Source organism: Coregonus lavaretus (genome assembly GCF_964263955.1).
Source record: "Coregonus lavaretus genome assembly, chromosome: 39".
NCBI lineage: Eukaryota > Metazoa > Chordata > Actinopteri > Salmoniformes > Salmonidae > Coregonus > Coregonus lavaretus.
Window position 1 is genome coordinate 14,132,572 of NC_140026.1, and position 24,999 is coordinate 14,157,570.

At 43.9% G+C, this 24,999-nt stretch overlaps 1 protein-coding gene across 1 annotated transcript in view; it reads left to right on the forward strand.

The window, feature by feature from the left end:
• The window catches only part of LOC311113178 (acetylcholine receptor subunit beta-like), a gene marked incomplete at both ends in the record, with an annotated part of 39,247 nt that extends 20,407 nt beyond the window's left edge, over positions 1-18,840 (forward strand). The window contains 7 exons of the mRNA XM_084156367.1: positions 9,957-10,065; positions 10,217-10,364; positions 10,483-10,671; positions 11,121-11,344; positions 11,536-11,711; positions 18,320-18,458; positions 18,691-18,840. Coding sequence (XP_084012493.1) covers positions 9,957-10,065; positions 10,217-10,364; positions 10,483-10,671; positions 11,121-11,344; positions 11,536-11,711; positions 18,320-18,458; positions 18,691-18,840 — 1,135 coding nt within the window. The remainder of the gene's footprint in view (positions 1-9,956; positions 10,066-10,216; positions 10,365-10,482; positions 10,672-11,120; positions 11,345-11,535; positions 11,712-18,319; positions 18,459-18,690) is intronic.
• Positions 18,841-24,999: the final 6,159 nt, after the last annotated feature.

Genomic DNA, 24,999 nt, shown 5'->3' on the forward strand with positions numbered 1-24,999 from the left:
TTAGCATGAAATACTGGTGGCCAACGTTAGCTAGGGATGTGAGGGTTTATGTCTCCTCCTGCTCGGTGTGTGCCCAGTGTAAGGCGCCTAGACATTTGCCCAGGGGTAAGCTACACCCCCTGCCCGTTCCACAACGACCATGGTCCCACCTATCGGTGGATTTCGTAACCGATCTTCCCCCCTCCCAGGGGAATACCACCATTTTGGTCGTTGTGGATCGGTTTTCCAAGGCCTGTCGTCTCCTTCCCATGCCGGGTCTCCCTACTGCCCTACTGCCCTACAAACCGCTGAGGCCCTATTTACCCATGTTTTCCGGCACTATGGGGTCCCCGAGGATATAGTGTCTGACCGAGGTCCCCAGTTCACCTCCAGAGTTTGGGGGGCGTTCATGGAACGGTTGGGGGTCTCGGTAAGCCTTATCTCGGGGTACCACCCAGAGAGCAATGGGCAGGTGGAACGTGTCAACCAGGATGTGGGTAGGTTTTTGAGGTCCTATTGCCGGGACCGGCCGGAGGAGTGGTCTAGGTTCATCCCCTGGGCAGAGATGGCCCAGAACTCTCTCCGCCACTCCTCCACCAATTTAACACCTTTCCAGTGTGTTTTAGGCTATCAGCCGGTCCTGGCACCATGGCACGAGAGCCAGATCGAGGCTCCTGCGGTGAACGAGTGGATTCGGCGCTCGGAGGAGATGTGGGACGCTGCCCATGTCCATCTGCAGCGTGCCATCCGTCAACAAAAGGCGAGCGCCGACCGCCACCGCAGTGAGGGACCGGTGTACGCACCGGGAGATCGAGTCTGGCTCTCGACTCGAAACCTGCCCCTCCGCCTGCCCTGCCGGAAGCTGGGTCGGCGGTTTGTGGGGCCCTTCAAAGTCCTGAGAAGATTGAACGAGGTGTGTTACAGGTTACAACTGCCTATAGAGTATAAAAATATTAACCCCTCGTTCCATGTGTCTCTTCTCAGGCCGGTGGTAGCTGGCCCACTCCAAGAAGATGAGATAGGAGAGACCCCTCTGCCCCCTTTGGACATCGAGGGGGCCCCGGCGTACCGGGTCCGGACCATCTTGGACTCGAGGCGCCGGATGAGTGGTCTCCAGTATCTCGTGGAGTGGGAGGGGTACGGTCCGGAGGAACGGTGCTGGGTGCCCAGGAGGGACATACTCGATCCATCCCTCCTGACTGAGTTTCACCGTGGGCATCCCACGCGCCCGGGTCCGCGTCCTCCTGGCCGTCCCCGAGGCCGGGGTCGGCGCACGGCTGGAGCCGCGCGTCAAGGGGGGGGTATTGTCACGGTTTCGGCCGAGACTGCTCCTCCTCCTGGTTCGGGCAGGCTTTGGCGAGCGCCGTCCCCGGAGTACTAGCTGCCACCGCTCTATGTTTCGTCAGTCGATTGCTTTTGTCTGTCTGTATCACCTGTGTCCATTTGTGTGTTGATTGCGTGCCCTATAAGTTCCTTGTTTTGTGTTAGTATTATTGTGTGTTGTTATTTTTACTGCCACAGTGTCGGAGCTACGTCTTCGCTCCCTGTTTGTTTTGTGTTTAGTGTTTTACGCGTGTGCGTAATTCTCCCTCGCCTCTTTGTGTTTTTGAGGTCAGAGGTTTTCCAGTTTCTTTGGACTATTAAATATACTGTTGGACTTTACCTCAGTGTCCTGCGCCTGACTCCTCCACCACATCCACATCGGTAACGTGACACCTATGTACAGTGAGTGAAAAAAGTATTTGATCCCCTGCTGATTTTGTAAATTTGCCCACTGACAAAGACATGATCAGTCTATAATTTTAATGGTAGGTTTATTTGAACAGTGAGAGACAGAATAACAACAAAAAAATCCAGAAAAACGCATGTCAAAAATGTTATAAATTGATTTGCATTTTAATGTGGGAAATAAGTATTTGACCCCTCTGCAAAACATGACTTCGTACTTGGTGGCAAAACCTTTGTTGGCAATCACAGAGGTCAGACGTTTCTTGTAGTTGGCCACCAGGTTTGCACACATCTCAGGAGGGATTTTGTTCCACTCCTCTTTGCAGATCTTCTCCAAGTCATTAAGGTTTCGAGGCTGACGTTTGGCAACTCGAACCTTCAGCTCCCTCCAGAGATTTTCTATTGGATTAAGGTCAAGAGACTGGCTGGACCACTCCAGGACCTTAATGTGCTTCTTCTTGAGCCACTCCTTTGTTGCCTTGGCTGTGTGTTTTGGGTCATTTTCATGCTGGAATACCCATCAACGACCCATTTTCAATGCCCTGGCTGAGGGAAGGAGGTTCTCACCCAAGATTTGACGGTACATGGCCCCGTCCATCGCCCCTTTGATGCGGTGAAGTTGTCCTGTCCCCTTAGCAGAAAAACACCCCCAAAGTATAATGTTTCCACCTCCATGTTTGACGGTGGGGATGGTGTTGTTGGGGTCATAGGCAGCATTCCTCCTCCTCCAAACACGGCGAGTTGAGTTGATGCCAAAGAGCTCGATTTTAGTTTCATCTGACCACAACACTTTCACCCAGTTCTCCTCTGAATCATTCAAATGTTCATTGGCAAACTTCAAATGGCCATGTATATGTGCTTTCTTGAGCAGGGGGACCTTGCGGGCTCTGCAGGATTTCAGTCCTTCACGGCGTAATGTGTTACCAATTGTTTTCTTGCTGACTATGGTCCCAGCTGCCTTGAGATCATTGACAAGATCATCCCGTGTAGTTCTGGGCTGATTCCTCACCGTTCTCATGATCATTGCAACTTCATGAGGTGAGATCTTGCATGGAGCCCCAGGCCGATGGAGATTGACAGTTATTTTGTGTTTCTTCCATTTGTGAATAATTGCACCAACTGTTGTCACCTTCTCACCAAGCTGCTTGGCGATGGTCTTGTAGCCCATTCCAGCCTTGTGTAGGTCTACAATCTTGTCCCTGACATCCTTGGAGAGCTCTTTGGTCTTGGCCATGGTGGAGAGTTTGGAATCTGATTGATTGATTGCTTCTGTGGGCAGGTGTCTTTTATACAGGTAACAAACTGAGATTAGGAGCACTCCCTTTAAGAGTGTGCTCCTAATCTCAGCTCGTTACCTGTATAAAAGACACCTGGGAGCCAGAAGTCTTTATGATTGAGAGGGGGTCAAAAACGTATTTCCCTCATTAAAATGCAAATCAATTTATAACATTTTTGTGTTGTTATTCTGTCTCTCACTGTTCAAATAAACCAACCATTAAAATTATAGACTGATAATTTCTTTGTCAGTGGATAAACATACAAAATCAGCAGGGGATCAAATAACTTTTTCCCTCACTGTATACATTTAGATGGTGACAGGCTGAGGCTAGTCAAAGGCTAACATTTCCAGGTATGGCAATGACTATATTTTCAGCCATAGAATACGAGTGTCCAAGTGCAGGAGGAAATGCATGCCTTCTTTTGACACAATGCAATTGCCTAACCCAGATATTTTCTACATACAGTAACAGGAATCTTCCAAGATGAAAAGCTTCAAAATATAATGTTAAAACTATCATGCTGATCATAAGGACTTCCAGTCCATGAATTCATAGCCAAGTGACAGGGCTGCCTTTTACTTAATTTGAAAATGTGAATTAAGAATTGTTTTCCAATGACACGAAAAAACAATCAATCCACGTAACACTGTGATCATTTAAACACATCGCATGTAGGCTCTACCTCTCAATTGTTGTGGGTAATCCTGCTGTAAAGGGATTTTTCAGGTGAACCAAAAGGAGAGCAGTCGTTGATAATATCAATCAAAAATCTATCCGATTTAATAGAAGAATTCAGTGAGAACACCTCCAGAGCAGAAGCAAAGAAAAGGTCTAACGGGCCTCTTGGAAACAGGGCCTTTATATTCTAATCAGACAGTACCAAATGTTCTCTAAACATCAGCCCGAGAGGCTTGTACGAAGTCAAAACAAAAGACAGTGACTTTGCCAGCTGCTACTGAATCAGTGTTCATAATGTCATCAATAGAATACTAATCAGTGAGTCCTTGAACCTTCTGCAGCTATGGAATCAATCCCTATCAAACGATTTCAGAACAACCCATAACAATTAGTAACAAGTCTAGTGACCATCAACCTGTACACAAATTACTGTCACAAATAGAACACTGGAAATCATGTGTATTACAGAAAACATATAAATATGCTAAGCAGTGTGTTAATTACACTTAACTGAATATGAACTAAATTGGTTGGGGGCCTCCCAGAACTCTTCTTGAGTTATACAGTGTTGTTTTGAAGTAGCCTACAGTGTTGTTTTGAACTACTTCACACCCGTTTAACTTTTCCACATTTTGTTGTGTAACAAAGTGGGATTAAAATTGATATAATTGTCATTTTTTTGTCAATGATCTACAAAAAATACTTTGTGTCAAAGTGGAAGACAAATTCAAACATTTGTAAAAAAATAAATAATTAAATAGTGAAAAATAAAACGATCATATACAGTGTCTTGCAAAAGTATTCATCCCCCTTGGCATTTTTCTTATTTTGTTGCATTACAACCTGGATTTCATGTAATGGACATACACAAAATAGTCCAAATTGGTGAAGTGAAATGAAAAAAATAACTTGTTTCATAAAATTCGAAAAAATTAATAACGCAAAAGTGGTGTGTGCATATGTATTCACCCCCTTTGCTTTGAAGTCCCTAAATAAGATTTGGTGCAACCAATTACCTTCAGAAGTCACATAATTAGTTAAATAAAGTCCACCTGTGTGCAATCTAAGTGTCACATGATCTGTCACATGATCTCAATATATATACACCTGTTCTGAAAGGCCCCAGAGTCTGCAACACCACTAAGCAAGGGGCACCACCAAGCAAGCTGCACCATGAAGACCAAGGAGCTCTCCTAACAGGTCAGGGACAAAGTTGTGGAGAAGTACAGATCAGGGTTGGGTTGTAAAAAAATATCCCACGGAGCACCATTAAATCCATTACTAAGAAATGGAAAGAATATGGCACCACAACAAACCTGCCATGAAAGGGCCACCCACCAAAACTCACGGACCAGGTAAAGAGGGCATTAATCAGAGAGGCAACAAAGACACCAAAGATAACCCTGAAGGAGCTGCAAAGCTCCACAGCAGAGATTGGAGTATCTGTCCATAGGACCACTTTAAGCCGTACACTCCACAGAGCTGGGCTTTACGGAAGAGTGGCCAGAAAAAAGCAATTGCTTAAAGAAAAAAATCAGCAAACATGTTTGGTGTTCGCCAAAAGGCATGTGGGAGACTCCCCAAACATATGGAAGAAGGTACTCTGGTCAGATGAAACTAAAATTGAGCTTTTTGGCCATCAAGGAAAACGCTATGTCTGGTGCAAACCCAACACCTCTCATCACCCCGAGAACACAATATTTTTCATCGGCAGGGACTGGGAAATTGGTCAGAATTGAAGGAATGATGGATGGCGCTAAATACAGGGAAATTCTTGAGGGAAAACTGTTTCAGTCTTCCAGAGATTTGAGACTGGGACGGAGGTTCACCTTCCAGCAGGACAATGACCCTAAGCATACTGCTAAAGCAACACTCGAGTGGTTTAAGGGGAAACATTTAAATGTCTTGGAATAGCCTAGTCAAAGCCCAGACCTCAATCCAATTGAGAATCTGTGTTATTACTTAAAGATTGCTGTACACCAGCGGAACCCATCCAACTTGAAGGAGCTGGAGCAGTTTTGCCTTGAAGAAACTGGGCAAAAATCCCAGTGGCTAGATGTGCCAAGCTTATAGAGACATACCCCAAGAGACTTGCAGCTTGTGTAAATCAAATGATACAATCCCCCCCAAAAATCCATTTTAATTCCAGATTATAATGCAACAAAATAGGAAAAATTCCAAGGGGGGTGAATACTTTCACAAGCCACTGTATCTTGATTGCATAAGTATTCAACCTCCTGAGTCAATACATGTTAGAATCACCTTTGGCAGCAATTACAGCTGTGAGTCTTTCTGGGTAAGTCTCTAAGATCTTTGCACACCTAGATTGTATAATATTTATTCAAGCTCTGTCAAGTTGTATTTTCAAGTCTTGCCTTACATTTTCAAGCCGATTTAAGTCAAAACTGTAACTAGGTAACTCAGGAACATTCAGTGTCTGTTGGAAATCAGACTGAACCAGGTTTCCCTCTAGGATTTTGCCTGTGCTTAGCTCTATTCTGTTTCTTTTTATCCTAAAAAACTCCTTTGTCCTTGCCAATGACAAGCATACCTATAACATGATGCAGCCACCACCATGCTTGAAGATTGAAGATTGGTACTCAGTGATGTGTTGTGTTGCTTCACAGAGTGAGTCCATGCAACTTATTGTGTGACTTGTTAAGCACATTTTTATTCCTGAAATTACAGTATTTAGGCTTGCCATAACAAAGGGGTTGAATACTTAATGACTCAAGACATTTCAGCTTTTCATTTTTTAAATTAATTTACAGTGCATTCGGAAACTATTCAGACCCCATCACTTTTTCCACATTTTGTAACGTTACAGCCTTATTCTAAAAGTGCTCCTAATCTCAGCTTGTCACCTGTATAAAAGATACCTGTCCACAGAAGCAATCAATCAATCAGATTCCAAACTCTCCACCATTGCCAAGACCAAAGAGCTCTCCAAGAATGTCAGGGACAAGATTGTAGACCTACACAAGGCTGGAATGGGCTACAAGACCATCGCCAAGCAGCTTGGTGAGAAGGTGACAACAGTTGGTGCGATTATTCGCAAATGGAAGAAACACAAAATAACTGTCAATCTCCCTCGGCCTGGGGCTCCATGAAAGATCTCACCTCGTGGAGTTGTAATGATCATGAGAACGGTGAGGAATCAGCCCAGAACTACACGGGAGGAACTTGTCAATGATCTCAAGGCAGCTTGGACCAAAGTCACCAAGAAAACAATTGGTAACACTCTACGCTGTGAAGGACTGAAATCCTGCAGCAAGGTCCCCCTGCTCAAGAAAGCACATATACAGGACTGTCAGAAGTGTGCCAATGAACATCTGAATGATTCAGAGGAGAACTGGGTGAAAGTGTTGTGGTCAGATGAGACCAAAATCGAGCCCTTTGGCATCAACTCAACTCGCAGTGTTTGGAGGAGGAGGAATGCTGCCTATGACCCCAAGAACACCATCCCCACCGTCAAACATGGAGGTGGAAACATTATGCTTTGGGGGTGTTTTTCTGCTAAGGGGACAGGACAACTTCACCACATCAAAGGGACGATGGACGGGGCCATGTACCGTCAAATCTTGGGTGAGAACCTCCTTCCCTCAGCCAGGGCATTGAAAATGGGTTTTGGATGGGTATTCCAGCATGACAATGACCCAAAACACACGGCCAAGGCAACAAAGGAGTGGCTCAAGAAGAAGCACATTAAGGTCCTGGAGTGGCCTAGCCAGTCTCCAGACCTTAATCCCATAAAACATCTGTGGAGGGAGCTGAAGGTTCGAGTTGCCAAACGTCAGCCTTGAAACCTTAATGACTTGGAGAAGATCTGCAAAGAGGAGTGGAACAAAATCCCTCCTGAGATGTGTGCAAACCTGGTAGCCAACTACAAGAAACGTCTGACCTCTGTGATTGCCAACAAAGGTTTTGCCACCAAGTACTAAGTAATGTTTTGCAGAGGGGTCAAATACTTATTTCCCACATTAAAATGCAAATCAATTTATAACATTTTTTACATGCGTTTTTCTGGATTTTGTTGTTGTTATTCTGTCTCTCACTGTTCAAATAAATCTACCATTAAAATTATAGACTGATCATGTCTTTGTCAGTGGGCAAACGTACAAAATCAGCAGGGGATCAAATACTTTTTTCCCTCACTGTAGGTGTGTGCCTTTCCAAATCATGTTCAATCAATTGAATTTACCACAGGTGGACTCCAATCAAGTTGTAGAAACATCTCAAGGACGATCAATGGAAACAGGATGCACCTGAGCTCAATTTCGAGTCTCATAGCAAAGGGTATGAATACTTATGTAAATAAGGTATTTCTGTATTTTATTTTTTATAAAATTGCAAACATGTCTAAAAAACGGTTTTCGCTTTGTCATTATGGGGTATTGTGTGTAGATTGATGAGGATTTTTATTTATTTAATCAATTTCAGAGTAGGGCTGTAACGTAACAAAATGTGGAAAAAGTGAAGGGGTCTGAATACTTTCCGAATGCACTGTATTAACATTTCGAAAAACATAATTCTTTGACATTATGGGATATTGTGTGTAGTCCAGTGACACAAATTCTCAATTTAATCAATTTTAAATTCAAGCTGTAACACAACCAAATGTGGAAAAAGTCATAGGGTGTGAATACTTTCTGAAGGCACTGTATGTAGCCTACATTGAGCGAATCTTAGAGCAGATGGTGTTAACAAACTGTAGCATAGGGGAGACCGGGGGCAACTGTAACAGTGGGCGTTTGTAACACCTTGAATTTCTCCAAACAGAAATAAGGTACAATAGAGTGATGAAACTCACTAGGTTCTCGCCCTTCTTTGCATGTTTTAAGGGCAAATGTATATTTTTTTAGGGGTGAAAGTATTTTTTTCCACTGGCCGTATTTTTCTTATACTGTCCTGAGCAAAATTGTCAAAGAAATCAAACTAGCATAATTTGTATCGCTATATGTTGACTAAACATTGACATGATTGACATTTGTCACTATTGTTGTCTCTTGCTTGGCATATGAGGTTTTGTCATGGCTTCTAGTGTTGGGGGCAATTGTAACGCAGTGTTACAATGACCCTGAGCCAAGCAGCCAAATGATGAAAACAAGTGATGGTATGAATTATCCATGAATTATACAAATACTAACTTTAAATAGCATTTGGGGCCTGTAGAGTGCCAAATAAATTGTAAACAGATATCCTCTGGGCACCATCAAGATGTTTTGAGAGGAACCGAATGGCCATGCACAAACAGGGGTGTCACTGTAAACATTGGTTACGTACATAACAATACTTCTGTTTCTTGCAAAATCATTACATATATCTATGATAATAAGATCATTCACAAACATGATTTTTTTAACATTTATTTGGTGTATTTTTTTTAGGCGTTACATTTGACCCCAGCAACTGTTACAATTGTCCCTGGCACGGGGGCAAATGTAACGTCCTGACATTTTCTGATTAAAATCAGTATTGTGAACCGACCGTCTTATGTACAGACCTGTAAATGGTATGAATGATTAGGAGACAGATGTAAGTTTCTTATACAGTATCAAAAAATGACTGGCCTAGTTCAAGTGGTCTCTGAGCAATAGAGTAAAATAAAATGACAATTGCCCCTCGGTCTCCACTACCTGTGTTTCATTTCAATCAAAGCACATATTTTGCCTAGTGGCGTGCGCTGTTGAGATTTGGCCACATGATACAACGTGTTGCCATTCGCACAATCACCCTAACATTTTATACGATTATACAATTCTACTATATTCGGTTCTGTAATGTAAAATACTATCATTATGTGATCTTGCAGACATTGATTCAACTTTGATCTAACTTTATTTAACAAGCACCATTCGGCAGTAGTCTGTTTTGGACCAGAGAAGTCGGATCCACAGCCACTCCATAAAAAAATTTCTGGTCAGGTCACATAGTCAGTCAAATCTTCTGGCCAATACACTCCAAAAGAGTTCTACCTGGAACCAAAAGGGTTCTACCTAGAACCAAAAAGTGTTCTAACTATGGCGGCCGCCAAACTCTTTTAGGTTCTAGATAGCACCTTTTCCTCTAAGAGTGTACCATAATGTCTAGGTATTGTTCAAATACTGATATAGGCTGATTACTAGTGCGTTATAGATTCAGTCATACTGGGTATGTAGTTCATGCAGGGCTCCCTTGAAAAGGAGACCTTGGTCTCAATGGGAATCCCCTGTCTAAATTAAGGTTAGATCAATAAAATGTGCATCACATGACTCCTGATTGTCCTTTATGTGAACCTCCTTCTCCACACAGTAATGATGGTCAGTTTGACGTGGCTCTGTACGTCAACGTGCTGGTCTACAGTGATGGGACAGTCAACTGGCTGCCTCCTGCTATCTACCGCAGCAGCTGCCCTATAGAGGTACATTATCAATAAATTATTATATTATTATTAACCAATAGATTTAATCAACCAGGGCTCGTATTCATAAAGCTTCTCAAAGTAGAACTGCTGATCTAGGATCAGGTCCCTAGATCAGCACTCCCACTCTAATAACCTTCTTTGCCTATAGGTAACGTACTTCCCATTTGACTGGCAGAACTGCACCATGGTGTTCCGCTCCTACACCTACGACTCATCAGAGGTGGACTTGCAGTACGCCCTGGATGAGAAAGGAGAGGAGATACATGAGATTATCATAGATGAGAACGCCTTCACTGGTTAGAATCCTCTCTCTTCTTGTCTCTTCTCTCTTCTGGCCTCTCTTTTCTTACCTCCTCTTCTTTTCCCATCTCCCCTCTCCCCCTCATCCCCTCTTCCCCCTTTCCCTCTCCATAGAGAACGGGGAGTGGGCGATCTGCCATAAGCCCAGCAGGAAGAACGTGAACCCAGAGGACCTGTATGAAGACATCACCTTCTATCTCATCATCGAGAGGAAGCCTCTCTTCTACGTCGTTAACATCATCGTGCCCTGCATCCTCACCATGGTCCTGGCCATCTTTGTCTTCTATCTACCACCTGGCGCATGTCAGTCCCATGCCATACTATGCCACATATGCACATTATGTCTCATTGGCATGTGTAACTTGCATAGAGATGGAGAGAGGGCACACTTGCCACAAAGCCTGCTTTAGCACAAAGATAGGACTCTTTCCATCTCTATGATGAATTGAGCTGGGTAACTTGCCATTGTTGATTACACAGCAAGGATGTATCATTAAGAATATATGTTGTGCTCTGGGGAAGATGTTAAATGTAGTCTGTTTATGATGTTTTGGGGTTTATTTCAATTTTTTTAGAGCAGGGGTCTCAAACTGGCGGCCTGCGGTTTTTAATGTGGCCCGCATTTGTAAAAGAAGCAATATTTGTCATTAGGTGGTTCATAATGTTTAAGCCCAGTCTTTATCACTTGCCAGACAATTACAGTAGATCCATAGCCGCCATGTTTTAACCCTGTGTTTCCCTCTCTCTCCCAGGTGAGAAGATGACCCTGTCCATCTCTGTCCTCATCGCTCTCACTGTGTTCATGCTGCTGCTGGCTGACAAGGTCCCCGAGACCTCCCTGGCCATCCCTCTTATTGTTAACTATGTGATGTTCACCATGATCCTGGTCACCTTCTCTGTCATCCTCAGTGTGGTGGTCCTCAACTTGCACCATCGGACCCCCTACACACACATTATGCCCCCTTGGGTGCGCAAGGTGAGCTGTAGCGGTGCTATGGACTGTGGGGTCTGTTTGAGATATAGACTCTAGGATCCACAGCATTCTTCTTCTTCATTATCTTTGCAAAACATCTCTATGCAATTTCCTGCTTCTGCGCTGGTTCAATGCCAAGGGGCCATATATTTGCTACTTCCTGCTAAGACCTTGACCTTTGACCCCTTATCCAGGTGTTCATCCACTTCCTGCCGAAGTACCTGGGCATGCAGAGGCCCCACCCAGATGAGCCTTTGGAGGAGGAGCCTAGTGATGACACGCCCCTCCAGAGCATCGACGGACGCAGGCCGGGGGGAGAGTACTTCTTCAGGAAGATCAACCCTGAACTGGTCCTACCCTGGAGAGGCAGGTAAGGTATCAAATAACACACACACACACACACACACACACACACACACACACACACACACACACACACACACACACACACACACACACACACACACACATAGACCAGAGACCAGAGACCAGAGACCCATCAGTAGATCACAGCTAATTCCTTTTGGTTTGAGACAGTCGTCTTGGCTACAAAGATTTTGTGGTGAAGAGATTCCTATTCGACTGAATACAAGCTAGCCAAAGCATGAATCTTCTTTTCAGCACTATCCTGAGGCAAAGTATAAATGCCTTTTTCTCCTGTGCCAGCCTTGCTATTATAATTAGGTACATTGTATGCCCAGGCTTGGCAGTAGTATCATCTTCTCTAGGCCAATCTGCTATAGTCTGGGAACCTTGTTCCTATTCCTCCCATCTCTATACCCTCTAATATACTATACTATACTCTACACCATCCCAATAGTCTAGCACAGTAGGTAATGTTCCTCCTATATATTCATAGCCTCTACTATACTCTACTATACTCTCCATAGCCTCAACTGTGCTTTACTTTACTCCACATAGCATCTACTCTACTACACTCTACTCTACTCTACTCTACTATACTATACTCTAAATGACTTCTACTATACTCCACATGGGCTCTACTATACTACACTCTACTATACTCTCCATGGCCTCAACTGTGCTTTACTTTACTCCACATAGCATCTACTCTACTACACTCTACTCTACTCTACTCTACTATACTCTAAATGACCTCTACTATACTCCACATGGGCTCTACTATACTACACTCTACTATACTCTCCATAGCCTCAACTGTGCTTTACTTTACTCCACATAGCATCTACTCTACTACACTCTACTCTACTCTACTATACTATACTCTAAATGACCTCTACTATACTCCACATGGGCTCTACTATACTACACTCTACTATACTCTCCATGGCCTCAACTGTGCTTTACTTTACTCCACATAGCATCTACTCTACTACACTCTACTCTACTCTACTCTACTATACTCTAAATGACCTCTACTATACTCCACATGGGCTCTACTATACTACACTCTACTATACTCTCCATAGCCTCAACTGTGCTTTACTTTACTCCACATAGCATCTACTCTACTACACTCTACTCTACTCTACTATACTATACTCTAAATGACCTCTACTATACTCCCCATGGGCTCTACTATACTACACTCTACTATACTCTTCATGGCCTATACTGTACTCACCATGGTCTCTACTATACTCTCCATTGCATCTACTATACTCTCCATGGCCTCTACTATACTTGCCATGACCTCTACAATACTATACTATACTATACTCTCAATGGCCTCTACTATACTCTCCATGGGCTCTACTATACTATACTCTACTATACTCTCCATGACCTATACTATACTCTCCATGGCCTCTACTATAATATAATCTACTCTCCATGGTCTCTACTATACTCTCCATTGCATCTACTATACTCTCCATGGCCTCTACTATACTCGCCATGACCTCTACAATATTATACTCTACTATACTATCCATTGCGTCTACTATACTATACTCTACTATACTCTCCATGGCCTATACTATACTATACTATACTCTCCGTTGCCTCTACTATACTCTCCATGAACTATATTCTCCATGGGCTCTACTATACTATACTCTCTATGGGCTCTACTATACTATACTCTCTATGGCCTCTACTATACTATACTATACTCTACTATACTCTCAATGGGCTCTAGCTCTACTATACTCTCCATAGATAGCCTTCACAAAATAGTTCCCACTATACTGTCCACATCCCACTCAGTGATGATATACAGTACCAGTGAAAAATTTGGACAGACCTACTCATTCCAGGGTTTTTCTTTATTTTCTACATTGTACAATAATAGTGAAGACATCTAAACTATGAAATAACACATATGGAATCATGTTCTAACCAAAAAAGTGTTAAACAAATCAAAATATATTTTATCTTCAAATAGCCACCCTTTGCCTTGATGACAGCTTTGCAAACTCTTGGCATTCTCTCAACCAGCTTCACCTGGAATGCTTTTCCAACAGTCTTGAAGGAGTTCCCACATATGCTGAGCACTTGTTGGCTGCTTTTCCTTCACTCTGCCATTCGACTCATCCCAAACCATCTCAATTGGGTTGAGGTTGGGGGATTGTGGAGGCCAGGTCATCTGATGCAGCACTCCATCACTCTCCTTCTTGGTAAAATAGCCCTTACACAGCCTGGAGGTGCGTTGGGTCATTGTCCTGTTGAAAAACAAATGATAGTCCCACTAAGCCCAAACCAGATGTGATGGCGTATCGCTGCAGAATGGTGTGGTAGCCATGCTAGTTAAGTGTGCTAGTTAAGTGAATTCTAAATAAATCACAGACAGTGTCACCAGCAAAGCACCCCCACACCATAACACCTCCTCATCCATGTGTTACGGTGGGAAATACACATGCGTAGATCATCCGTTCACCCACACTCCGTCTCACAAAGACACGGCGGCTGGAACCAAAAATCTCCAATTTGGACTCCAGACCAAAGGACATATTTCCACCAGTCTAATGTCCATTGCTAATGTTTCTTGGCCCAAGTAAGTCTCTTCTTCTTATTGGTGTCCTTTAGTAGTGGTTTATTTGCAGCAATTCGACCATGAAGGCCTGATTCACACAGTCTCCTCTGAACCGTTGATGTTGAGATGTGTCTGTGACTTGAACTCTGTGAAGCATTTATTTGTGCTGCAATTTCTGAGGCTGGTAACTCTAATTAACTTATCTTCTGCAGCAGAGGTAACTCTTGGTCTTCCATTCCTGTGGCGGTCCTCATGAGAGACAGTTTCATCATTGCGCTTGATGGTTTTTGCGACTGCACTTGAAGAAACTTTCAAAGTTCTTGAAATGTTCTGTATTGACTGACCCTCATGTCTTAAAGTAATGTTGGACTGTCGTTTCTCTTTGCTTATTTGAGCTGTTCTTGCCATAATATGGACTTGGTCTTTTACAAAATTGGGCTATCTTCTGTATACCCTCCCCTTCTGTATACTCCCCTTTTTTCTGGCCACTCTTCCGTAAAGCCCAGCTCTGTGGAGTGTACGGCATAAAGTGGTCCTATGGACAGATACTCCAATCTCCACTGTGGAGCTTTGCAGCTCCTTCAGGGTTATCTTTGGTCTCTTTGTTGCTTCTCTGATTAATGCCCTCTTGCCTGGTCCGTGATCTGTACTTTCCACAACTTTGTCCCTGACCTGTTTGGAGAGCTCCTTGGTCTTCATGGTGTCGCTTGCTTGGTGGTGCCCCTTGCTTAGTGGTGTTACAGACTCTGGGGCCTTTCAGAACAGGTGTATCATGTGACAGATCATGTGACACTTAGATTGCACACTTTTCCATTTATTTATTTTTTAGATTTTTCATTTCACTTCACCAATTTGGACTATTTTGGACATTACATTAAATTCAAATAAAAATCCATTGAAATTACAGGTTGTAATGCAACAATATAGGAATAACACCAAGGGGGGTGAATACTTTTTCAAGGCACTGTATCTGACAGTTTCATTTGGCCCCTCAGTAATCTGTGAGTGCCACCCTAGTCTCCCCACCCAGAGTGGGGCTCGTAAACACCCAGAGACCCATGGATCTCCAGGCCTGGTGGGCACTACTCATCCCAGGCCAAAGTCATCATATTCAGGCCTGCTAAGGCCGGCTAAGCCTCAGACCCCCATCCACAGTCGCCAGGGCATAAGCCTCTGTTTAGTTTGGGCATTAGGGGTAATCCCGAAAGAGGGGGATGGGGCAGAGGGTTGGAGGGAGGGGAGAGAGGGTGGCTGGTGGATGAGTGTGGAGTATAGGGAGAGGTGTTTGAGTGATCAATGTAGAGGAGGATTTTGTGGGTTTTGATATAGAGCGAGGGATGGAGGGATGGGGTGGTTACTCTATCTATAAGATGGCTCTGCTTCAAGGCGAATGGGGACGATGGCGCCAGTGTCAACTGTTCCCTCGGAGTGTGTAGTGATTAAACTCTCTCTCTCTCTGCTGTCACAGAGCTAGTTAGAGACCAGGTGTTGCCCTTCACACTGAGTTTACGTGTGTGTGTGTGTGTGTGTGTGTGTGTGTGTGTGTGTGTTTGTGTCTTCACAGCTCAGGGCCTAGCTATGCTCCGTCCTGCCTGTTGCGTGCCAGCAGCATTCCAGGGCTTCTATTCATTACCACAGACAGATGGAGCCGACCTCGCTGTGTCACACACACACTCACATACAGTATAGTTCACAAACACACACCACACACACACACACACACACACACACACACACACACACACACACATACACACACTTAGAGAGTAGATTAATGCAGGCACACATACTCATGAACACATACATTGCGCACACACTCACACCATCTTACACACACTCCCACACACACACACACACACACACACACACACACACACACACACACACACACACTATGTCACGTAGCCTCTGTGGTGCCAGAAGGTTATAATGTCCTGGTGCCAGTCTGGCCTCCCTGAAGAGGTGATAACTGATACTGAATGGCCCTGGGCCTGGCTAATGAACAGACACATCTCTCGTCGGCTGTGTGACTATATAACAGTGCCAAAGAAAGAACGTCATGTGAACTAGACACAGTGGAGGCTGGTGAGGAGTGGACGGCTCATAGTAATTGGTGGACTAGAATGAATGAGCCCGTCCCCGGCAAAGTTCCACCAGCCACCACTGACATGACATGTGCCTAAGGTTGCAAAATAAATTCCCTGGTTTTCCTGAAATCCTGGTTGGAAGATTCCCCGAATAAAACCAGGATTTCTTGAAAACCAGTTATACAGATAATTATCTTAGACCAACTGTACATGAATGGTGTAGTACCTATATATTCAGAGACCATCACTGGTCTGGGGCTTAAAGACAGTGATACTGAATTAGTGATATATTAATAGACTAGCCTGTTATGTAAGTGTTACAGGCATCTTGGAGTGACAGGAGTGAGAGGGGGAGACCTAAGAGAGGGGACCGTGAGAGGGGACAGAAGACTTGAAGTGAGAGGAGGCGGAGGACAGGGGTGCGTGGCAGTCACCCGTTAACACCCTGTTTGTGGAGCAGGTTGACCCAACATAGTGGTGTTTCTACTATAGGGTGGCAGGTCTGTAGGGTGCTATGTATGGATGTGCATGATGTAAGCTATTTAAAGGTGTCACGCCCTGGCTCTGGGGACTCTTTAATGTTGAGCCAGGGTGTTAGTTCCTATGTTTAGTTGTTCTATGTGTTTATTCTAGATCGTTTAGATCTATGTTGGCCAGGGTGGTTCCCGATCAGAGGCAGCTGTTGCTCGTTGTCTCTGATTGGGATCCATACTTAGGCAGCCTGTTTTGCACAGTTGATTGTGGGATCTTGTTCTGTATAGGTTTGTGTTGGTGAACCTTTAGACTTCACGTATCGTTTTGTTGTTGGTGTAAGTACTCATTAAAATATGTACGCCTATCACGCTGCGCCTTGGTCTGCTTCTTACGACGATCGTGACAAAAGGACATATATTAGGGTGTATATTATATTACTTCTGCTGTGTTGATGCCTGGGCCACAGTGTTGGGCCTTGTGTCGGATGTGTGAAGGGTCAGGTCACTGTGATAATCCTTACAGGAAACGTGTGTCCTTGACAGAGGTGCTTTATCTTTCAATATCAATCAAAATATTGCTCACATCCTTTGTCAACCAACGAGATATAGTTTCACATGTTCTATTTCAAATGTGTTCATAGTCTGTTCTCTATGTGAATTGGTTTATGTTCTGGTGTGGTTTGTACACTTTGCATGGTTGGACAATGTAGTGTAGCGTTTATATCAAATAATTATTACTTAAATGCTATAGCAGTAAATAATAGCCATCTTTGAAATACCGTAGTTTCCCACGTTACAGTCAGTCGTAGCCAGTGGTAGTCAGTCGTAGTCAGTGTTAGCCAGTGGTAGTCAGTCGTAGCCAGTGGTAGTCAGTGCCTCTGTCAAGCCCTCACGTAAAGATATATCCTAGCGTAAAGTAGTGTTCAGGATGGATTCTCTGACAACAATGCTGCTATGGAACAGCTGTGTAAGGCAGGAATACCTTTAGGGGTCAGAGGTCAAACCAGCACCACAATACGTTGCCCCATTGTTGTCCCAACATTACCTCTGTGTCAGGAGTGTCACTGTCACTCAGAGACCTGGGGGGGGGGGGGGGGGGGGGACACAAGGACACATGCCACAACAGACACACTGGTATGTGTAGAGAAGACTAATGAAGTTGATTTGACACATAGGTAACGTCCTCTGGAAACCTCAATGATAAAAGACAGACAGAAATATGAGACTTCTGACTTACCCATGATTAACTACATTTGTTGTTAGCGTTTGCTTATTTGTTTGTTTATTTTATTTATTTTGTATTTATTTATTTTTTATTTGTGTGTGTTTGCTTTTCTTCTCAAGTTCATACACTGTTGTGCTCTCTCTCTCTCTTCCTCTCTCTCCCCTCTCTCTCTCTATCTCTCCTCCTTTCCACACACCCCTCCCTCTCTCTCTCTCTCTCCCACTCTCCCCCTCTCAGGAGTGAGAGTACAGTGCAGCTCCAGAGGTTCTTTGACAGTGACAACTACTGTCTGATCCTCCCCCCGGACCTCAAGTCAGCCATCGCTGCTGTCACATACATGGCTGAGCAGCTGAAGAAGCAGGACAGCACCGACTCGGTGAGATACACACACACACACACACAGACACACACACACACAGACAGACACACAGACACACAGACACACATACACACAGTGTTCCCAGCATGCCCTGGTGATGTCCATGTGTCACTGCGGACGTACTGTGCTTCATTCTTCATCACTTACATGCTTTCGTGTCTCTCTATCTCTTTGTGTGTGCGCACGTCCCTCTGTTTGTGTGTGTGTCTGTGTGTATTCCCCCCTATAGGAGACAGGAGACTGGCAGTACATAGCCATCGTGGTAGACAGGCTGTTCCTGTGGCTGTTTGTCATCATCACTACTCTGGGGACTCTGGCCATGTTCATGGACGCCAGACTCAACTACACCCCAGACGAACCCTTCCCCCTGAGGCCGTAGTCCGTTCACACACCCCAGCACAGCCACTCTGGTGCTCACAAGGGATTACAAGAACTACACTTCCCATAATTCCATAGCTGAGTGCCAACTTGTTTTGTATGACTAGGACCAGAGGTTTTCCCAGGTAAAACTCAGTGTCCTATGTATAATGTATTGTTGTATTGTTCGGGATGACACAGTACCATGTACTTTTATATGAATAGTCCCCTTCTCTGATCCTACTCCTTCATGAAAGCAATATAATCTAATATAGACGGTTTATAGATTAGCATCTATTTAAATAGGACAAATATATTATTTATAGAAGTTATGAATTGTAATATATTTGATATTCTAATGTGTTTGAATTTGAAAGGCAATACACTGCTTGTAGTATTAAATAACTGATTTAATGTACCATCCGTTGTCATAGGATTATTCTCTGTAGACAGGTTAGCCTGGGTGCCAGTCTGTTTCTGCCCTCTTGCTAACTCTTTATGGAAGTGTTGTGCCATGTTTGGGAGTTGGCAAGAGCACAAACAGATCTGGGACTAGGCTGTAGTGGTTTCTCTAGTCTGGATGTAAACTAACCATGCTTGTATTGGCAGATTGACTCGATTGTTGGCCTCATTAATTTGCTTAAGAACATCTGTTATGATCCTCCCCTGATTAAACTCTACATCATCTTATACCAAGCTATACTAATGGCCCATTCAAACCCATAGTCTGCCTCTGAAATGGCACCCTATTAACTATAGGGTCCATAGTGCTCTGGTCAAACATTACATAGGATGCATCCCTAGAGTGATTTATAGAGGTAGAAATGAAAAATGAAAGGATGTTTTGGGAGTGTGAAAGAATGGTGATGAACCTCTCACCACCTGCAGTTAGTCATTTTGACATAGGGGGGCAGCAGACTGCAGTGTGTATTTGCCTTCTACTGTTATTAGCGCCACCAGACCAGGTCAGAAGTATGTGAGTATGTGATGGCATTACTGTCGCTTTCACTTTGCTATTCAGCTATTTCAAAAGATCTGAGTACATTCATAAGACATCACATCAGAGTTGTTCTTTATTCCTTGTATCCTGTGGAGAATCTGAATAAACATGATGTATGTTTTCTTTCCACAATGATCATGGTTAAAGATGCTTGCTGTAAAAATACTGTAAGTTAATGTATTATTTAGGAACTACTTATAGCTATAGTTCCCTCTTCTATTTGTATAGGATTTTGTAGTGTTTATTTTCATGTGAAATCTTCCACCTATTGTTAAGAATTCCCAAAAAGTTGCCCATGTTGAAAGTGAACTGGTACTAAACAACATACTCAAACTGTTACCTAACCTTGTCTTTGCATTGAACGCTCCCCCTTCTCTCCTCTCTCTCCTCATTTCTAACCCCGCCCCTTGATTACTTTCAAGTGCACGGCTACCTAGCAGCCCCAGGACTACACTATGTGCTTTGTAACCCTGGGAGCAGCAGCAGGTGAATGCATGGAGTTGTAAACAGGCTATTTACGTTTCAATACACCATTCCAAGGGGCATTGTTTTGGTCTCAAGAGTTGTTTCTATGAGAACTCACATACCATTGGCCTATAATTGGCCTCATGTTCAGTTTACTCTCCAATCCCAATATATTTACTGTACATTAATTGGTGGTCATGACTTCTCATTGCCAGGTGTCCTTTGAAAGAGAGGTGTTTTGATCTCAATGTGACAACCTGGTCAAATAAAGGTCAAATAAAAATAAAACAATTGAGGTATAGGAGTATTATGACATTTGTACATACTGTACTTTTCTGTGTAGACAGTCATCAAAACATATTTTCTCTCCCATACAGGTGATATGGTCAATGGGTCATAGAGTTGAGTACACATATACAGTAGGCTGGACACATAACATTTTTAACAACACTTTTTTCTGAAAAAAACTAGTTCATTGCATCCGCTGTGGAGCCCAATTTCATAATATTACCATATGTCACAGCTGCTTGTCGTAGTTTTGAAGTAATCACGAAAAAACAGGCCTTATTGTAGGGCATTTTTCACCCTGCCAGCTCCTGTTAGTTCTATTGAGCACTGTGGCACCAACTCGCCTTCAGAATGTTCTATTCCCAGCCCATTGTTCTACGTCACAATGCCTGCTTCGCTATTGTTGGCAATGAGACCTGCCCACACTGGTTGTTAAAACGTCAACAACAACAACAAAAATGACTCATGGAACTCTGAGGTCGTCCCATTGTTTTCTATAGGGGAAATATTGGTATGTCTGTCTATTTCGCAAAATATCTCGCAATGTGTATATTTAGATTTTTTCCAAGTCGGGCACCATTTTAATCAGGAGAATCTCCTCTTTGTAGTTATGTAAGTCTGGGCAGCGAGCTCGGTTGTCATCAAATGCTAGCCCCAAAATACTTTTTGCCCTTGGAACCCTGAGCTCCATCCATTGTTTTTCTATGGAGAAGCATGCCGGTCTATTTCGCTAAATATCTTGCAACGTGTATATTTTGATTTTTTCAAGTCGGACACCATTTTAATCAGGAGAATCTCCTCTTTGTAATTATGTAAGTCCGGGCAGCGAGCTCGGTTGTCATCGATTACAAGACCAGAAATAGTCAGAAGTTTTAATTTTTTCCCTACTTCCTCATTATGCATACATAAGCACAGTTGACACCAAGGTGCAGATGTTTACTTTCTACACGAGTTGGTTTTCTTCAGTTTTGTCCTAAGAACAGATTGTAATGGTAATATGAAAAGGGATAAAAAATGTTGTGCCATTTAAGCAAAATGGAATGGAAAGAGTCAAAATAGACTCTGCGAACGTTCGACTCAATTCATTTGCTATGGGCTTGCGCTAGCGTTCCAGCTTAGCCAACGTTCTATTGCCGTTTTTCAGCCTTGGGTGAATTTTGACTCGTTCTATTGTCCAGCCTACATACAGTACTAAAGTAAAATAACATGACCTCTTTCATTACATCATAGTTTGACATGAGAAAAATTAACTCAAAAGAACAAGACAATGTCACTAGGACTATCCTTCTGTCTCTGGACATAAGGTGAATCTTGTTGCGTAAGAAGACTAAGGGAGAAATAGAGAGCGAAAGCGAGGGAGAGCAATGTAGAGAGAAAGGAGGAGGAGGGCGTCAGTCTCTCTCATTAGTCCATTGTGGACTGTTGGCTTTTCAGGGAAAGCTGTAGAACCCAGCATATTTTATTGTTAACGGTACAGTGGCTTCCAAGGGAGCATACGGGACTTTAATCAATGCTTTTTACTGGGCTCCAGTCTCTTCAACATCCGAGGAGGGTTGGGGAGAAAGGCAAGGAGGTGTTAGCCTTGCCCTTCTTAAGGGCTGATTTAGCTGGTTTTGCTCTCCCGTCGAGCATTGTGCCACAGAAAAAAAAATTACAAGACAAATGTGTGTTTACCAGGGGAAAAAAGGGTGGTAAAAGAGAACGGGATGGAGAGAGGGAGAGAACAGTTTATTTTGTGTGTCCGGGGGCTCTGGCCCCTAGTTCCAATACCAGCCAATAGGACTATAGATAAATCACATACTGTAACTAGGAGCAACGGCACTGGTGATCAGTGCTGAGAGAGCTATAGGGGTTCCCTGAGGAGAAGTTACTTACCCCCTCTCCTCTTCCTCCTCTAAGTCAAGCTATAGGACTAGAGGACATTCCTTAAGTTACAGGGACCTTCTCCCCAGCAACAATGAGCCCTTTGTTGACCCCCTGAGCCCAGCATCGAGGTCCCGGGCCTGGCTAGGAAGCGGCTGAACACTAATCTCGTTTATACCTTACGCTAATATGCGTCCTTTGTCCACATTCTGATTGTGCCCACATTTTCAGAAATATGTCTACATATGGTATTAAAATGTGTCTCATATCCGTCCACTGTGTCCGCATTATGACCAGATTTCCTGGTACCTCCCTGTATGCAAATGATTTGACAGCTATTCTTTCAAAATAATATTTATTTATTTATTTTATGACACATAGGGGCTCGCCCCTGCCTTTGGGACATCCTACTGTGTTCTGTGAGAAAAACCTATTTGATTGAACTCACCAAGAAAGCACCATCAAACACTATGTATTATTGTACCTTTAATCCACTGGTGACTTGCAAAAATCCCAGTATTCTGGCACTGCAGAGATCTTTCCTCCCAGAGCGTCTATGATTATAGCTTCCTCCTAATGTCTGGCTGTGGATCGTGGTTTTCTAGCTGTGTGAAGTCAAATCAAATCAAATCAAATGTTATTTGTCATATACACGTGTTTAGCAGATGTTATTGCGGGTGTAGCGAAATGCTTGTGCTTCTACCTCCGACAGTGCAGTAATATCTAACAAGTAATATCTAACAATTTCACAACATATATCCAATACACACAAATCTAAGTAAGAAATGGAATTAAGAATATATACATATATGGACGAACAATGACAGAGTGGCATGATCTTTTTGCCCTTCCTGTGACATCGGGTGCTGTAGGTGTCATGGAGGGTGGGTAGTTTGCCCCGGTAATGCGTTCGGCAGACCGCACCACCCTCTGGAGAGCCCTGCGGATGTGGGCGGTGCAGTTGCCATACCAGGCGGTGATACAGCCCGACAGGATGCTCTCAATTGTGCATCTGTAAAAGTTGGTTAGGGTTTTAGGTGCCAAGCCACATTTCTTCAGCCTCCTGAGGTTGAAGAGACTCTGTTGCGCCTTCTTCACCACACCGTCTTGCATGGGTGGACCATTTCAGTTTGTCAGTGATGTGTACGCCAAGGAACTTGAAGCTTTCCACCTTCTCCAATGCGGTCCCGTCAATGTGGATAGGGGGTGCACCCTCTGCTGTTTCCTGAAGTCCACGATCATCTCCTTTGTTTTGTTGACGTTGAGTTAGAGTTTATTTTCCTGGCACCACACTCCCAGAGCCCTCACCTCCTCCCTGTAGGCTGTCTCGTCATTGTTGGTAATCAAGCCTACTACTGTTGTGTTATCTGCAAACTTGATGATTGAGTTGGAGGCATGCTTGGCCACACGGTCATGGGTGAACAGGAAGTACAGGAGGGGGCTGAGCACGCACCCTTGAGGAGTCCCAGTGTTGAGGATCAGCGGTGGAGATGTTGTTTCCTACCTTCACCACCTGGGGGTGGCCCATCAGGAAGTCCAGGACCCAGTTGCACAGGGCGCGGTTCAGACCCAGGGCCTCGAGCTTAATGATGAGCTTGGAGGGTACTATGGTGTTGAATGCTAAGCTATAGTCAATGAACAGCATTCTTACATAGGTATTCCTCTTGTCCAGATGGGATAGGGCAGTGTGCTGTGTAATGGCGATTGCATCGTTTGTGGATCTGTTGGGGTGGTAAGTAAATTGAAGTGGGTCTAGGGTGACAGGTAAGGTAGAGGTGATATGATCCTTGACTAGTCTCTCAAAGCACTTCATGATGACAGAGGTGAGTGCTACGGGGCGATAGTTATTTAGTTCAGTTACCTTTGCTTTCTTGGGTACAGGAACAATGGTGGCCATCTTGAACCATGTGGGGACAGCAGACTGGGAAAGGGAGAGATTGAATATGTCCGTAAACAAACCAGCCAGCTGGTCTGTGCATGCTCTGAGGACGTGGCTAGGGATGCCGTCTGGGCCGGCAGCCTTGCAGGGGTTAACATGCTTAAATGTCTTACTCACGTCGGCCACGGAGAAGGAGAGCCCACAGTCTTTGGTAGTGGGCTGCGTTGGTGGCACTGTGTTATCCTAAAAGCGGGCAAAGAAGGTGTTTAGCTTGTCCGGAAGCAAGATGTTGGTGTCGGCGACGTGGCTGGTTTTCCTTTTGTAGTCTGTGATTGTCTGTAGACCCTGCCACATACGTCTCGTGTCTGAGCCGTTGAATTGCGACTCCACTTTGTCTCTATACTGATGTTTTGCCTGTTTAATTGCCTTGCGGAGTGAGTAGCTACACTGTTTATATTCTGCCATATTCCCAGTCACCTTGCCATGGTTAAATGCGGTGGTTCGCGCTTTCAGTTTGGCGCGAATGCTGCCATCTATCCACGGTTTCTGGTTAGGGTAGGTTTTAATAGTCACATTGGGCACAACATCTCCTATACACTTCCTGATAAACTCAGTCACCGTTTCAGTGTATTCGTCAAAATTATTTTAGCTAGCTACCTGGAACATATCCCAGTCCGCGTGATCAA